Genomic DNA, 17870 nt, shown 5'->3' with positions numbered 1-17870 from the left:
GGCAGGAGTGTTCAGTTTCTTCCAGCATTTATACACTTAATCAGGTAGTTGGTGGTTTTGTTTTAGACAATTACTTATGCACTAAGTCTTCTAATGTTGACATGTATTAAGTTGCATTAAGTAGATGATGTGTTTATCTAAGACACAGGCTATCTTTCTTCAGATTTAGGGACTGTCTGACACACAAGACAGAATCATGGCTGTTTTTGAGTTTTGGTTTGGTTTGAAGTTTTGTTTTTCTCTTTTAAGTATGAAGAACTTTGATAGTGTTTAGCACTTGCCCTTTGCTAAGTAGCTGTCTGTGCACGTTTTCTTGCTTTTGTAGTCACTCACAGACTTTCATGAGCCTTTGTAGTAGTATGAATCCTACATGTCTTTTCTAAAGGTCAATGATGAAGTTGTCAAATTTCTTTTGCATTCTGCTGTGAAGCTTCATAATTCATATTGTTAAAAATTTTCATAGTATCTTACCCAAATCTGCATTGATACAATTAAGAGTTTTTACTCCTATTACTATCCATAGTAATGGTGGAGAGCAGACTACTACCTTCTGCATCTTAGTAGACTTTGATGGATTTACGGATTGTTGGTATGTTCCATTAACCATCTTTTCTTTTCGTCTGTTTTGTGCTGTTTGTCTGTTGTCCCATGTTGAACTTGTAATGTTTATACCCTCCAGACCACGCTGAAAAGAGTCATAATTATTTGTTCCATAGCCTGTGTAAATGGGTTTTTTTCCTCTGTATAGTTCCAACTGAAATGAACCTACTTTGTTTTGCTTGTGGGTTTTTTCCCCAAACCATTTATCTGGTCTTACTTACCATTTTGATCTAAGTTCTACTCTCATTAACATGCAGATTCTTGTGGTAGCTTCCTGTTGTCTGCGTTGGTAACAAACTTTCTCTTCTATTGCCCAAGTCATTAATGGAAACCCTGCAGAGAAACAAAGCTAGGACAGACTCTTGCAGATTATAGAACCGTTTTGACAATGGATGTTACTAGCTTGTTCCTGAGTTCAGTCACCATTTCCCTCTTGGATCAATGTAACAATCTTCTCATCAACATATGTCCCTTACTTGCCTTATGAGAATGTCAGGTGTAAGTACTGCTTTTCTTCTGTCATCAACACCTGTCACCCTTTCACAAAACAAAATTACATTAATTTTATACAGCTTCCTCTTGACAAACCCAGATTAATTGCTGTTCATCCCATTACCTTCAGCATGATGACAGATTCTTGGATAGAGGAGTCTTCTAGGTCTAGAAGTTAACTGGACTAAGGTGTAATTTTTTTATCTCCTGTTCCCTGAAGTTTTCTGTCCCCATTTCATTATTTCAAGTTTCCACTTCAACAGTTTTTTAGCACCCTGCCTCTTTTCCAGGAGGTCCTAAAAACAACTCACTTCCCCCTCACTAAAAGAAAAATAACAATACACAGAAAACAACCAACAAAAAAACAAAGCAAAACCCCTCCAAAATACCTTAGTGGCTTGACTTCCATCTTAAGCTTATGTAATCCAGATGTCCTAGCATGAACGGTATGAAGTTAATCTTGTTATTGTGTACCTATTTTAGTATCCTTTCAGCTGTTCCACTTCTGTTCTAGGGTGACAATTCTTGTATGTTTTCTAATCTTCTGCTCTGTTTAGTATTGATTATTTAAAGTACTTAAGTAGAGTTTTTGCTATCTTTAAAAGAGCAACAATGTGTTTATCTCTGACTAGAACTTCCAGGCAACCTTGCTCCTTCCCAGACTCTCCACCAACTACTTTACAATAAAGCATAAGAATAGAAAGAAAAATAAAATTAAATAAAAGTTTTAATTACCCTGATTTCTTACACAGGTTTGTATCAAATCATATGGGTTTGACTGGTTTGGGAGAAAAAGCAGGATGGGGAGGAAGGCAAATACGCAAGACTAGTCCTGAAAGGTATTTGACTTTGCTAAGTGTGTGTGAATAGGCATGTCCAAAGCTGTTTGTTACTAAACACAGATTCAGAGAAACATTCAACATTGTTTTGTAAAGAAGAGTGGTTTTGGAGTTAAAGCAATAAATGTTTTGTATCTCTAGCTGACAACTTTTTCCTAGAAGTTTAGTGCCTGAAATAGGACACAGTGCTCCACCTGAGACCCAAGCAAAGGTTTGTAGGAGAGAGATTTATTTCCTGTGTCTTCAAGGCTGTTCCTTCTGTGTTTTACATCCCCAATACTATATTTGACTTCTGTTAGCTTATGTTCAGGTTGCCACACAATACAAACAAGACAAACTCTCCACTCTCACAATCTCCAATTGGCACTTACCCTTCTCTGAAGCACAAGTAACACATCCCTCCTCACCCCCTGTATACTGGGTACTTAGCTTACAAACAGACCAGGGTAGGAGCTGCTTCTTACTGTGTTGTTCTGAATAGGGCACTGACATCACCTGGGTTTTCAGGCACCACATCAATGCACCTATTCTGTGATAATTACAGTTATTATACAAGTAAGTGTGTTTTGTCATATGCTAGCTTGCTCTTGCCAGGGCAAGAAAGAACTTGGCCTCCTGTGGACATGATTAGCTTTATGCTGAATTTATCCATAAACAACATTTTAGAATTCTTGTAGTGGCAGTGACTTTTTTTTGCTTTTGGCCAGTGTCTGACATTTATTTTTCTTCTCCAAAGGTTTGTTCCAGAAGGATTTTGGCACTGAATTTCTATTAGATGGTCTTTCCCCTCTCCCCCCCCCCGCCCTTTGCCAAATAAATGTAAATCTCTGTTTCTATAATCATCCTGAATGATCTTTGATACGGGTTATTTTCAGAAACCTGAAAATTTTGTATGTTACTCTGTGAAGTCTCAGCTTGTAGATTTTAAGACAGGTATATTAATTTACTTATGGGAAAATGAGAGTGTTGTCATATGAAACGTACATTTCATAGCCTTTTGCCTCTTGTTGATAATGATTCTACTTTTTACACTTTTTTCCTATAGAAGTCAAGTAACTGCTGCATAGAGCATGCAGAACACTTGCAGTGATGAACTCTTACTTGGGCAGCATGTAGAGATTTTAATGATTCCATGACTTAATTATGGAGAGGATCCTTTGGGAATGAGACAAAGATGGTCATTTGAACATAGGAAAAGGAATCATGAATAATTAAGGTGTCTAATTAAATGAGTTTTTTATGCTGGAGTGAATTGAGGCTTTTTACATTATTTTTTTGTGTTCTTGATTTTAAACATTTCCTAAAAGAATTAACACATTCTATTTACATTGGTAGGAATTAGAGTCTTTGCTGAAAATTCTGCACTTGTTTTCCTTAAATGGGAAGTCTGCAATCTAGGTCAGAGTTACTAAATATCTCCTCTGTACTTGAGGGAGCCTAAGACCAGCATGCAAGTGTGGCACTGAACAGGGAAGGAACTGAAACAGGGAGCTCCCCTTCTTGGCTCACACATACCTGTTTTCCATGTACAATATTGCATGTTATTAGTAGATTTGTTGCCTATGAAAGTAGTTCAGAGAAATTAAAAATGAAAAATATCTCCCGTAAAAAAACAAGTAAAAAAAATTTTTCATTTCTTGTATTTCTATAATTTTGCCCCACAGAAATTAAACAAAATAGTAGCTAGTTGAAAGTCTCAGGCAACTGGGGAAAGCTTGAGACTTCAAAGAAAGACTTTCTTGTGACCTTTGCTGATGGATCCTTTATTACACTTATTCAGCAACTTTTTATTTAAAAATAAAACAACAAGAAAGCTGCTCTTGATGTGCAGAGAGCTTTGCAACAGGAAAATATATGGTCACTGGGTCACTTAGTGCAGCCTCCCTACTGTCAAAGGCAGGTGGAGGAAACAACCCATTTCATAAGGTGATCAAGCTCTGTCTTTTACCAAAGTTATGTATATTTTTCCTTCTGTGGCTGTGTCATGGTAGGGAAAGTAAAATAATTTCTTAGTCACAACACCTTCCAAAGGCAAAGGGGTGTGATAGCCCTGGATACACACTTTGCAACAACTTACATGGAGGCTCTCTTAGTCAAAATTTCTTTTAGCCTAAAATATAGAATTTTGACTGAAACCTTAAAAGAAAAAAAGGGCACTGAAAAATGATCTATTAATTACAGGTAAAGGTGTTGCACCTGTTTGTGAATGTTGGTCCTATTGGACTGTTTGGCAGCTTCATTTGCTTAAGCAGATTCTCTTATTGACATCTCTGCAGGCCTTGCAGTTTTGCAATGCTGTGGCTTTTTGTGTAACTTTAATTATTACAAGACTGTTTCTGCTCCAAAAAAGGGACAGCAGGTGGGGACTTAATGCTGAGTAACTTCCAAAACCACAAAGATATTTCCTCCTGCTGTTTTGGGTTATTTTTAAACCACTCTGAGACAAGGTGTTTTCCATCGAAGACAAGTAGGGAATAAGTCCTCTTTTGCCTCTTTGAGGGCTAGGTGATGTGACTGAGGTGCTTCTGAAAGCCACACAGGGACCTCCTCCCTATGTGCTTTCACTACATTGAAGGAAACCCCTTCATGCCCTCGATGTTCGCTGGATGTGTTGGCAAATTGGCTGTTGCTTCCACGTGTTGGAGCAGATGTTAGCAGCTGCAGCAGTGATTATTGTCCACTCTAGGTGAAGTTTGTAGCTGAACCATAAGATCCTGATGAATGTATGTTTGTATTTCTATTTTGAAGCTCACCAGAAGATAGATTCTCCCATCATATCAGCAACGGTGCTCAAGTTGTATGCGTGGGAGTGCAAAGCTGACACAAAGCCTATTTTTGTATTTAATCCCGTATGCCAGGATAGCGTTTCCTGCTTGCATTGGTGTAATTTACAGAGGCTTCTAATAATTCCCAAAACAAAACTCTCAGTTTGATGCTGTGTAGCCCCATCCCACTGACCTGATCCCCCTGTTGTACTGAGGTTTGCAGTAGCAAAGCTAGGAGTGCACATTGGACTAGGCAGAGTAATTATGAAACTAGGAATAGGGGAAATGTTAATATATTGAATTTATGGTTTCAAAGCATTACTGACCATCTCCAAATAAGGATTGAAAAATTTCAGTAATTCTGATTGAGTGTCAGTCCTGGATATGACATCCATCCATAAACATGTTTGAAACGAATTTAGGCTTCACAGGGTGGTATTTGTCAACATCCTTCAGCCACTGATACTTTATATGTGAGTTTCAGTCTTGGTTGCAGTCTGTCCCTTGAATTGCAGGCAAAAATTTAGAAAAAAAAAAATTAAGCACATGCCATTGTAATTTAAATCATTCCCAGTAAGTGTAGGTTTTTAACAGTATTCTTGGTGGAGGAAGAACAGAAAGTTTTTTGTGTGCTTGCTCAGAAAAAAATTCACAAAATCACAGAACTGTCAGAGTTGGAAGGGACTTCTAGAGATCATCTAGTCCAGCTGCCCTGCTGAAGCAGGATCCCCTAGAGCGCATTACTCAGGACTGCACCCAGGCAGGTTTTGAATTCCTCCAGAGGGGACTCCACAACCTCCTTAGTCTCCCTGTTCCAGTGCTCAGTCACCCTTATAGTGAAGAATTATTTTCTCATATTTAAATGGAGCTTCTCGTGTTCCAGGTTGTGCCCATTACCCCTTGTCCTATCACAGGGAACTACTGAAAAGTCCTGTTCCATCCTCCTTGCACCCACATTTTAAATATGTATAGGTTAATAATGTCTCCTCTCAGCCTTCTCTTCTCCAGGCTAAAATTTAGAGATAACATATCTTACTGTGTTATTTGCACTGGATACATTTCCTGGGCTCCTCAGCAGTTCCATCCACAAACCTACTCGAAATCTATCTTCCAATTTGTGTGTCTATAAATAAGATACACCAGTATCTTTTTCTTAGCTTGTTATGAGTCAGAGACGAAACTCCTAACACCATCTTTGCAGAACAGTTAATATTAATTTGTCACTTTTAGTTCCCTTTCTCCATGTAGGCCTGAAAGAAAATTATCCTGTTTTGAAAGTCAGTAATGATAATCTCCAGGTCCTGGGTATTCTGCAGTCTTCTACAGCCATACGTTCTTGTCTGCTGGTACATGAGTGCATTGTTTCCCTCTTCCAGATTGTTTGCAAGCAGGTTTACCATGCCTGTGTGGTCGCCTGGGACAGCTGAAGATTTATTGTCCAATTTTTTCTGCCTCTGAGGCCATGAGTTAAGTGAGACTCCAGTCAGCTTTTGAATGGTCCCAATTTACAATGCAAGTCTTAAAGGCAAATCAAAATCAGAAGTTGTTTTCTTTAAATGTCATGCCTCAAACTAGAAGCTATTGAAGAATTCACAGACATGTCAGCTATCCTTGTATTGGGAGCATGCTGGGCTGTGGGAGATATAGCTTCATCAGCTAAGCCAAACTATGTCATGCCTGCATAGAGGAATAGTTTTGCGCTTAATTCTGTGAACTTGAATAAGATTGCTGTTTTGAGCTTGTTTAAGCTCAGAAGGCAAGTGATGTGTTTGGAGAGTGCTTAGTGAAAAGTATATTCCAGGACTGTTTTCTCTGTGGGTGTTTTGGAGGGTTTTGAGATTTTTCTATGGTGGTGGGTTTTTTTACATTTACAATTGTTACCATTTTAATTTAAATTTCCAGTGGCGGTAGCAGGCTCCTTTAAGAAGTAGTAAGCCTCTTGGTAAGCCAGTACCAATACCCTCAGCTTCAAACATCTGGCCATTATCACCGCATCCCTGAGTTTGTGTAATTTCCAATGCTTTTTTTAAGCTGTTGTACTTTAAATAATTTAAATAAGAAATAAAATGTAATTCAAGAAAATTCCAGATTTTATACTGTAAGTTCAAGGAAGTCAAGGGGTGAGCACTATAAAAGTGGTCTATAAAATACAGTTTGGGTATTTGCTTCTGTGTAGCACATACATCCCTTTCTGACTTCTCCTCAGAATTTCTATGGGATTGCTACGGCCAAAGCAGAATTCTGGTAGAAAGTGCAGGTAGGGGGGGAAATTCAGTGCAACAAAAGAGAAGGAGAAAACAAGTCCTTTCTTATTTTCCATTAGTTTGCTACTTAGTCGCCTTGATTTTCTGGATGTTTGGACATAGATTCATCCTGCCCTGACATCAGATGTGTGAAGAGGACATAAAAGTAAAACTAGATGCTAAATAAGGTTTTAATGTTGTGGTATTGTTTGTTGTTTTGTTTGATTTTGAGACACAAGCCTAGTCTAGCACATGAGCAGACAAATGTTTTGAGACTCTTTTGAAGGGTTCTCTCTTTCACATAGTTTTTTGGATTTTGTTGTTGGGTTTTTTGTTTGCTAGTTTTTGGGTTTTTTGGGGGGGTTTGTTGTGTTGGTTTTTTTTTAACAACCAGAACACATTTCTTCTGTATAATTTTCTCTCAAAGTATTATTTTCATGAACTGGTAAATTGAAATTGCCCTAATTTCTTGTATGTCTTGTTCTTCTTTCTTGCTTTGTTCTCACTTCCATTGCATTTCTCAACAAAATAATATAGAGCAGAACTATAGTGGCAGAAAGACAGACTTGCCTTCTCCCTTTTATAATTTGTTCTGTATCAGGTGCTTCAGAAATTAAGAATTTACCTGTAACCTAAGAATTGACTTAGTTTTTCTTCAGTTGTTTCCCTTTCCTTTGCTCTTTACTCTTTCTGTTCTACCTGTAACACTTATTTTCATATTTGGGAATATGTAAACATACTTTGTTTACCAGTAAGAGTTGTCAGAGTGACCTTCTGTGTGTGATTATACTAATTTTTTTTAATCTAAGTATTTAGTTTAATGCCTCTCTGGTGTTCCATGTTCCTTAAAAGAGCTTGTATTTTTGTAGATCTGTTTTTGGTATGTTCTTAGTAAACCAGTATTCCAATTATTGTCTCATAGTTTTTTCTTGTGCTGGATAATTATTTAAAATAAATGTAAAAGTGATGGTACCATCTTTGCTCCATAAGCTGCTGACTAACTGATAAATTAACTTCAATAATTAGATAGCAAACACTTTCCCTCCCCCTGTTATCATATTGTGTTTTTGCAAGATCTGTCTCAATGTTTTGTGCTAATGCCATTTTGCAGTCTCTCTTGAGTCTAGTTTTAACAGTGGGACTAGCAGCTTAAGCTTAACCAAATGACACACTACAATTTCAAGCTGATAAAAATCACTTCCCAGCCACTATTACTTTGTGAAGAGATGAAACTAAGTAGACCTTACCCTTGCTCTAACAGAAAGTATACATTTCCTGTTGTTCAAGTAAAGGTAGTTCCATAACTTTAGCAGAACCCTATGGATTGTGCTGAAACATTCATTGGCATTTCGCTAACTTTGTAGTTAAGGGTGAAATTAAATAGCTTAATTATTTTACAGAAGTCTGAAAATAAGCATATAATGAAGTTTTCCAGTACTTAATGCTCTTGAAGTGAGTTATGGCACCTGGCATGAAAACCTTCACACTTCATCCAAATTTATCTGGCAGTGCCCTATCACCTTCCAGCGGATGATGCCAGTTCACCAGTTCCCCAAAAGCAGAAGTTATACATATAAAGTCTCTTTCCCATAGGGGTCTGAATTTTTTCTCACACCTTTTTTGTAACCTATTTTCTGTTTGAGACTATTCCAGCCTGCAAGCTACACAAAATCTCCCTAGTATTGCTTTGACTATTTATTCATTTATTTATTTTTACTGTTACTTTCCTAGATAAAACATAATTTCTCAAAATCCTAGCTTGCAAAGGCATTTTTTTTTTTCTTGAAATCCAATTCAGGAGGAGTTTGGACTCTGCAGTTCAAGCAGGGATTGTAATCCACATGATAAAAGCAACTACATGTATGATCCAGTTGGTTAATTAGCTGAAAAAAATACTTGTGATGGAGCAGACTTGGCCAACAGATAAAATCCTTGCATTTATGTAAAACTCATGGGATTGGGTGAGTTATTATCCTGATCTGTTAGAATTATTTGCATTAACAAAAGCCCAAAAGCTTGGGCTGCTTTTTACCTACGTAGTATATCACCTGTGCATGAAGTGGCATTAGGGCTTTTAAACTGCATATGTGCATGTTATTCTCTGTGCCAACTTTTTATAAACTACACTTCAAGTATTTTAAATATATAATACTTCATAACATGTTATTTGTATTTCCATTTAATGAGGTTATTTAGACATAAATTAAGGGCTAATATGGTTAAAACGTTTATCGAACGTCACAGGATTAGCTAGCAAGCAGTGAATGACAGCAGCATTCACTTTGTTTGTGGCTCGAATAAGAAGTTCAAGGCAAAGGCTCATGAGTCTTCCAAATCCAGATGAAATGTGCTGGAAATAAGAGGGATCCAATTCTATTGGATTTTGTTGAATCCATTTTCAGCTCTTATCCTGTAGTATTTTCTAAACACTTCCCTGCTAATAACTGCATCCTGTCAGACAGGGAAACTAATGTCAGCTTTATTTTACAGAGGAGGAACTGAGCTTCAGAGAGAGTAACTAGCAGGGTCATGTAGGCAGCTTGTGAGTTAGAAAGTGAAGCCTTGGTTGCTTCTCTTTTGCTTCTTTACCCCCTGGCCGCCCCCAAATAAGCACCAGGCAGTCTTCAATTTCCCACCAAAACTGATAGTTTCTGCACAGCCTCCTTGAGATACCTTTTCTAGGCCCATTAAAGTAGCATCTTCGCCCAGTTGCCCTCTCCAGTAGGGCTCCTGTGTTAAAATAGTGTCTTTTTTCTGCTGACCTGTGCTTCACTGAAGAGCAGGGACAAAGTCCAGTTATTTTTCTAAATGTGGCCTTTGCTTGCAGTTATGCCTTACAGCTGAAAGCATGTTCTGGGCATTATTTGGGTACACTCTTAGAACATTTAAAATAGAAATGTGTTTATTCAAGCTTCTATAACACATAGACAAGCGGGAATTTACTTCTGGTTAAAAACCAGGTATTGCCCAAGTGCAACATTTCTCTTTTCACAGCTTTCCAAAGGCAGCATTATATGAGTTCTCAGAAGTCTTTCAGATGTGCAGGAAGAGTAGGGAGAGGTATCTGGTGGTGTGTAGGTACAGGGAGTTTCAGATACAGACTGGAACCTGTGATTTTACTGCATCAGGAAGAAAGGTCCCTGAAGTCACATAACTGTGGTCTCAAACCTTGAGCATTTTCTAAGTCATTCCAAAATAAACAACTTTTTAAACCTAGTTTGTTAGGCTGTGAACCGTAGACAAACAGTGCACTATGTGCTGCCTTTTGGGCAACATACAGAGTGTTCAAAGTAGTTTCTGTTTTGGATATTTAAAAAGTTACTTTACTTTTTGCCATGTTACGTGAAAACTGAAACAATGGGTGCATGTCACTTACTGGACCTCAACAATCTTGATGCAGAGAATTTTGTTTCTACCTTCCAGAAGGAAATGCTAGTATCATGTAAAATATGCCAGCTTCACTTGTGGAGACTTTTGGTTCTTATCTGAAAGAACTCAGACCACCTTAAAATACTAATCTTCATTACTGCAAAGTATGCTACTTGAAATACTGGGAAAGGTTAAAAACAGCAATCTCAAGGCAAGCTGCTGATTGTTCATATTTGTATAGAAAAAGAGATGGATCCTTATTTACTAGGTGCTTGCTCTGTGTTTATCCTAGTAAAAGATCTTCCTGCAGGCCTTAATACTGCTGCTATTTTACCTCCCATAATGAATATTCAAAAGCTGCAGTCATTGAGGACTCAGGTTGCAAAAATAGTAAGATGATTGAAGCAAGCCTTGACATGAAAGCCTAAAAGTACATTTCCAACTAGATGAAAATAATGCTGATTTCCCTTTCTGACCACGTAAAAGAATGGTGCCAGGAAATCTCCCATGAATTAAGTGCCTGTTTCACACACTGGTGTGATTGCATCTCTCTTTCTGTATGATGTGTTGTAATAAGTATGTTAAAAAAAAAAAAAAAAAAAGGGAGAAAAGACAACAGGGCTTTCTGTAATCCTCTCTCAAAAAATGTATTGGAATTGAAAAATGGGTATAAAAGACACACTGTTAAGATATGGCAATGCATGCATTGTTTTCTACATAATGCAGTCAGGGTCTCCATGGTAAAAAGAAATTTTTATTTTATATTTTGTCACCATCAGCAGTTAACCTAAAGTAGGAGCTGCTCCATTTCATTATAGGTTAAATTGCTTACCATACAAAACTAGCTGAGAAACGTACATCATTAATATTGTATTTTTTAATAGATTTTAAAAACATGCTTTAGAACTGATGAAGAAAATACAATACAGCATATGTTATTGTTCTGGATTTTTTTTAAATAGAAAGTGCTCCTTTTCAGCATTCCCCCTTCAGTGGAGTCACTTAGACACTTCCAGCTGGTGGCAGGGGATACAGCCATAATACAGCTTTCTCTGTCCCAGCTGTCTTTTTCATTACGGTAAATGCATTACGATGGCTGCACTCTTCTGTGAAGCTTCAGGTACAAGAAAGGTATAGGAAGAAATCTGCAGCTATGTATTTTTGTAGTGACTGCAAGCTCCTGTGAGATCTCTGAATCCTGAATGTGTTCCTGGCTCTGGTCACAGATTTCCTTCCAATCACTGGAACATTTGCTATAAGGGCTGGCTAGAGGTGCCCGAGGAAATCACCTTTTACAAGGGAGCATTGTTGTAAAGGATTTTTAATGCGTTATGGCTCACGCAGCATCACAGTTAAAGAAAAACAGGGATTTAGAGATTAATGCTGATGAAGAAACTGAGAAAAAAAGAAAACACAGGAAAAGATCCCGGGATCGGAAGAAAAAGGTATCTAAATCTGTGCCAAATTCTGACAGGGATTCTTTTGTTTTAATTTCCTTACCTTGCAATTGAAGTAGCAAAGCTCGTTCTTGCGTGTAACTTGGTAGCTGTCAGAGTAATCTGTTAACGTTATAAAATAGCATTAGTAACCACGGCTGTGGGGTTTGCAGAGCAATTGAATGTTTAATTGGATATTAGTTGATTGCAGGGATGCTGCAGAAGGTGTGCATTCATTTCCCAGATAAATAACTTGTGTTACTCTGATATGCAGACTGTCTGTGAGTTGAAAATAGTTTGTAACCATAATGTGACACTGAGCTTTCTTGTAGGTTTAACAGTATAATAGTTTAGCCTTACATATATGTACTTAAAAGAGATGTGTGTGGAGGCAGATTTTTTTCTTTGTGTTGGGACTGTGTCACATGTTTGGCTTGATACATCCATTTTTGGGATAATGTTACAGAAATAAGGTGTTTCAATGTTACTCTTCCCCCCCCCCCCCCCCCCCCCCCCCCAAGGGTGAGCTGTTATACAGAATTGAGCTGTAACAATCTGGTTTTAGTAACTTTCTTTTGTTAGAGAAATATGTCACTAAGATTACAGAGCCTGCTTTTTCTCTGCTGTAGATTTATCTTAGCTGCAGAACCCTTCAGCACACTAGGATCTGAAAAATTCAGTAGGCACTGCATTGCTCATTGTTCAGTTCAGGAGCCTCTTTGTGATTCCAGTCTACTGTTTCTCTCTAAGGTATAAAGCAAAATACTTATGGTTTGTATCATAACGACAGATAAAGAGGCCAGCCACCTTGGCAGCTCTGTGGATATGTCCTTAAAAATGACACTTTGTACTCTGCTCCACAGAAACAAGGCCCTGCCATGCTTTTTTTGTCTTTGGCTGTATTTTATTATGATTTTTCAAGAACAAATCAAGAAGCCAGAAGCCAGGAAACCTGGGTTTGTAGTATTTCTGTGTGCCTTTGTGAAATCCCCCTAAGGGGGGACTGGATAATCTTCATATGCTCAGAGAAGTGATGCATGTGCTTCCCAAATGACATGTAGATTGCCTCTAACATATGAACATATTTTGGTTGGGTGAGAGTCAGCTTTTTCCTGCCTTTTTCTCCTTTTTTCTCTGTCATGGCAGTACTATACGTGATGAAAAGCACTAAGAAACCCACTGCCTTCTGTTTTAGTGAGCACATTAGGAGACTGTTTGGATGGCTGCAGAGAATGTACTGCAGCATGTTAACTGTAGGTATATTTTTTCAATGTGAATGTATACATACAGATCTTCTTAATCATCTTCCAATATAAAGGAAAGTGAAAAGAAGATTCTGCCTTTGGGGTCAATTGTGAAGTGCTGAATTAGTAATATTTTCCTTGTCTGCTGTTTTGCTTATGTGCAAGTCTGTAATGTAGATGTGAGGGTGGGCTTTTTTACACCCCGTCTGAAAATGACCACAGCAGTTTAGAATTTCAGGAGCTGGTTTGTCGACTCATATTTACCTATGGCTGGTGACCTAAAATATGTAGTCTCTCAGCTAACTCTACTTATGGTGCAGGAGGGCACATTGTACTTTGTGCGCTCAAGTTTAACAATAGCATGCCCAATCAAATTCATATAATGTCTTTGTGTGAGTGTGCAGTTTGTAATTAGAACAATATAGAAAGGATGTGACAGTGAGAGACTCTTGATTCAGTGAGGTGAGACAATTGCTCTGTGGACAAAAAAGGTTTATTGTTTATACAATGCAGTGCTGTAGAAAGGAAATCTCTTAGAAACTAGAGTGGCACATGGTTAAATATCAGTCTATTAATCTTAAATATGTGGATTTTTTTCAGTGTTTTATTTCTACATTTTAAGAATGAGATAAAATAGAGAGTTTTTGCTCCACCAAAGGTTTTTTGGGGTTCCTCCCCCTAACCCCTTCATGTTACACTGGAATTTGGTAGCTTTATTTCTGTTTCTTTCTAGGTTTCTTTAGGATCTTGCTGATTCAGGGCATGTAGAGGCTCTCTCTACTAAAAGAAAGGAGCAAAAAGCAGCAATTACTTCATCTAATGTTGATACAGTTGGGCATCAGTTTTGTCATAGCAAAGACATGGTTTTGCCACCCAGTACATGCGGCGTAGGAAGTCCAATAATTGCAGTTTGCCATTTTGTACTTTCCTGACTATTTAAAACGTTTTCCCCCCAATTTTTCCACTATGAGTTGTGAGTCACTTCTTGTTCCTCTGCACCACCCACAAGCAAGCAGTACTCGGGGTTTGTTTTTTTTTTTCTCAATCACATGCTACTGCACAAAGCTACCCCTTCATATAGAAATATTCTTTAGGGTCTTCCAATCACATTGAAACAATAGAGAGTGCTAACACTTCTGGATAATCTATACACTAAGGAGACTAAGGCAGCCAATGGTTAGAAAGTAAGGCTGGTGTGAGCACCTAGTGTCCTAGACTTGATGATACCAGCAACAGTCATACTGATTTATGTTCCTATTTAGTTTGAGGATTGCAGTCTGAGGGTAATATTTCACTGCTTTGACTGATTAAGCAATTTACAGTGTAATAATGTTTCTGTTAAGGCTTGCTTCTGTACTTGTACCAGAGAAATGACCTTTTTAAAAATAAACACAAAATGAAACCCTGTATTATATCCTATCCCATTTAGTTTCAAGGTGAGATATTTTCTAACTGGTGCACTTAGTTCTGTAGAGATACTGTGCTTCTGTGCCCTGTGGGCCCACCACACTCTTTCTGTTTGCCTGAATTAAAGAGATTTCTAAAGGTTCAGAGGTTAAACAGGTTAACATGCAAGGCAAAAGGATGGTGCCAGCAAGTGAAGTGAGTACAGCGAAAGCCCTGCATTATATAGGTTTCCCTTTTATTCTGTTCAAGTTTAGATTACGGCTTCAAGCAGTTCTGCCTCTGAGTGATTGTGCAGTGTCCTACACTGCAAACAGTTTGAGTACACTCAAGGACAGACCTGAGCCTTAAATGGTATCATGCAACAATCCAAGCCACCTTTAATAATAAGTGATTGATAGGATGTCTTGCTTGTTTCCTTGTAGTGCAGCTCTGTTTTGCAGTTTGGTTTGTGAAAAATAGAAATTTTCTCCTGTAGCAGTCTCTGGAAATAAATTAGTTGCTTAGTCAGTCTTGTTCCTAAAACAAAGGTGAAATCTCTGAAATTTTGTGTTCTCTGTTCAGTACATAGTAGAAGACAAGGGCAGGTCTTGGCACATACTCAATGATTTATGTTTTATACAATATTCAGTAGGACTGAAGTGGTTTCCATTTGCATGTAGTGCTTAGGAGCTAGAAGAACACAGAGTAGCTTGATGATAATGCAAAGCCTGACTGCAGCTCTCTCTGACATGCCAAAGGCTGTTGCTGTCACATCCACTGCTGCTGCCGCAAACTTGTGGCAGCAGTGAAAATAAAAGTGCCAATGTCGTAAATCCTGGTAATTTCATCATAAGGCTTGCAGTGTTGGAAGGCTGAACTTAACTTTCAGGTATGCTGGAAAAATTGCCCTGCAATTTCCTAGTGTGTATAAATTGAAATGCTGTGTCAGGAATGATCAGCTTGTAGGTGAGAGGCTGTTCATGTGGCTTTGGGGAGCTTGTGCATCTTCTGGGCTGGGCTCTGCTCCAAGCTGTGAGGGCCTGTGGAAGACAGCTTGAACTGCCCAAGGTAACAGAGCTGGAAACACCTCCCAGGAGGGCATTATCATATCCTAGCTGGGAGACTTCCACAGTTTCCTTTCCCCTCAGTTCTCTTGGGGCTGTCTAATGTTTTATGAATCTCAGCTGTGTTGAGGCTTCAGTATGTGTCTTGTGAAGTTGAAAAAATGCACCATCTGCACCCACATAATTAAGCCAAGCAAAGGGTTGTGTGAAGACCAGCATCAGTGCAAGTGGCTTCATCAGTTTGGTTCACAGTGATAATTAAGCAGGTTTAAAGAAAGTGGGGACAAGTCTCTGACAGGCACATGTTCCTGCAAAGAATTGCCTTATGGTTTTAAAAAGCAATTTGAGTTGGAATTGGTGTAGTTTTCATAGGTGAACAAGTATACCAGTTATCAGGTAAGACCTGAAAGGTGATTATCAAGGCTTTTAATTCAGATAACAAGTACAAATCCCCATCCATTTAAAAAAAAAAAATATATATATTTTTTTCTTTTTTCTTTTTTAAACAAACTCGGGATTGGAGAGATCTACTTCATGTTTTCTGAACAGTTGATTTTGACATTAGCAGAACCTAGATAGGTTGGGCACAAATTATTTTCTTAACTCATTTGTATTAAGGCACAAACCAGGCAGATGTTGTTCTAACATCTGGGAACATGACGTCTGGCAAATTAAAAGATGGTGTAGATTTAGGGCCTAAAGGAAAAACTGGTAAACCAGTGAATCTTTCCTAAGTGTGAGGATAAATTCAGTCATCCTTGATTTTGGACATGATGTTCTGTCAGAGGTCAATCTGATTCAATAATTGAAAGATATTTTTGATAGATGTTTAGGGGCACTGGTGGATGGGATATCTACTAGCAGTGTTGAATTACCAGTGTGGGGTTTGGTAGTGAAAGAGTGTTTCTGTTCAGTTGGAAAAACAATTCCTTCTTTGAAGATGACCCCCGAAGGAATGAAAAGGTTATATTGTAATGTGTGGGTAGCACTACAGCATCATTTGAAGCAGGCACTGCTCAGTGTTAATTTGTTATTTATAAGCCAGAAAATAATTTGCACTTTTATGCATTTGCATGCAGGTTTAAAACATCCACCTTTTCCTCTTCACCTTCTTGATGCCTCAGGTTTGTGCTATCAGAATGGATAGCCCTTAGTTACTATGCAAATGTCAGTTTGGTAAATAAACCACATTATGCTTAACCTTACCAGCTCATGGTGGGAGGAGGTGGGGAAGAGGGAGGACTAACAATGGGTGAAGATTGCTCAGCGGCTAGATTTAGAGCTGGGTGCTCAATGAATGTAAATCAATACTGTTTCAACTACCTGGTTGGTATTAAATTGAATCTTTTATCCTTCTGTTTTTTCCACCCGTGCTGGGCTTTGTTGGGGTTTTCTGGGAGAGCTGAGAGGGAGAAGGAAATATCTTTTCTATTGCTTTCTTTTTGCTTTTGAAGCAAAAGAAAATTTGAAGATGATGTTTGGTAAACAGTGACTAAAAAAAAAAATAAATACAAAAATCTTCTTTTATGCAGTTATGAATATTCAGCCCTCTGCCAAAACTCAAAGCACTGCTGATTTTAAGGTCTTAATTTGAGTGAATTGATGACTTTAGGATAAGTCATGTATACTTTGATATAATTCCCATTGGTCATTCATCAAAAGTTTTGTGAGCCAAAATATTTGTCAACTAGCAGAACTGACTGAGACCTGCTAAAACTGAGTGTTAGACTCAATCAGATGTAGTTTGACTGGAACAAGAGATAAGAACTAGGCTCTCTGTGTATGTGATGTGGGTAGAGGAAAGTAATAGAGAAGAAAAAAGTCTGATTTGTAAGTTGTATTAAAAAAATAAAATATTACTGAATTTCATACAAAGCCTGATGCATTCTTGCATTAATTTGAATGTAAGTTCAGACAATAAAGGACTGGATTTGCTGCTATTCAGTAATTTGTACAGTTGTTTAGGCCACTGGTAGAGGAATTTTATGACTAAGGCGGGAGGGCTAGTGCAGGACTGTGTTGTAAAGTACTGGGCCTAGGGGTTTAATCAGACCCAGTATGCCTGTCAAGTTGGAAAAATCTTAGGCCTTTTAGCAACTCTACAAAAGAATGTCTTCCTGGTAGACTGGGATGTGTGGGCATGCTTTCAGGTAATGAGCTCAGCTGAAATGGTACAGCTGACCCACACTGTTCAGGACTTCAGTTATCTAACTCAGGCTATAGCCCTATATATTAAATGGAAAAAAATAAGTGCCTTCAGAGGATAATTCAGTCCATGTAAGTGAGACAAGTTAAAGTAATGTCCTCATTTTCAAAGGTATCGAGTATCCTCCAGCTCTCCAGCTTCAGCTGAGAGCTTTGGGCATTCTGCAGATCAGGCCCTGGCACCTCTGGTGGATGGTTTGGATCATATAACACTTCTAAAAATCATA

The 17870-nt window shown here is 38.2% G+C and overlaps 1 protein-coding gene across 1 annotated transcript in view; it reads left to right on the top strand.

Moving 5' to 3' along the window:
• Positions 1-11266: 11266 nt before the first annotated feature.
• The window catches only part of ANK3 (ankyrin 3), a 202309-nt gene continuing 195705 nt past the window's right edge, over positions 11267-17870 (top strand). The window contains exon 1 of the mRNA XM_051619726.1: positions 11267-11753. Within this exon, the coding sequence (XP_051475686.1) occupies positions 11640-11753 (114 nt within the window). The 5' untranslated portion in view covers positions 11267-11639. The remainder of the gene's footprint in view (positions 11754-17870) is intronic.

The sequence above is a fragment of the Apus apus genome, chromosome 4 (genome assembly GCF_020740795.1).
Source record: "Apus apus isolate bApuApu2 chromosome 4, bApuApu2.pri.cur, whole genome shotgun sequence".
Lineage (NCBI taxonomy): Eukaryota > Metazoa > Chordata > Aves > Apodiformes > Apodidae > Apus > Apus apus.
This window is presented reverse-complemented; position numbering and strand designations above follow the sequence as displayed.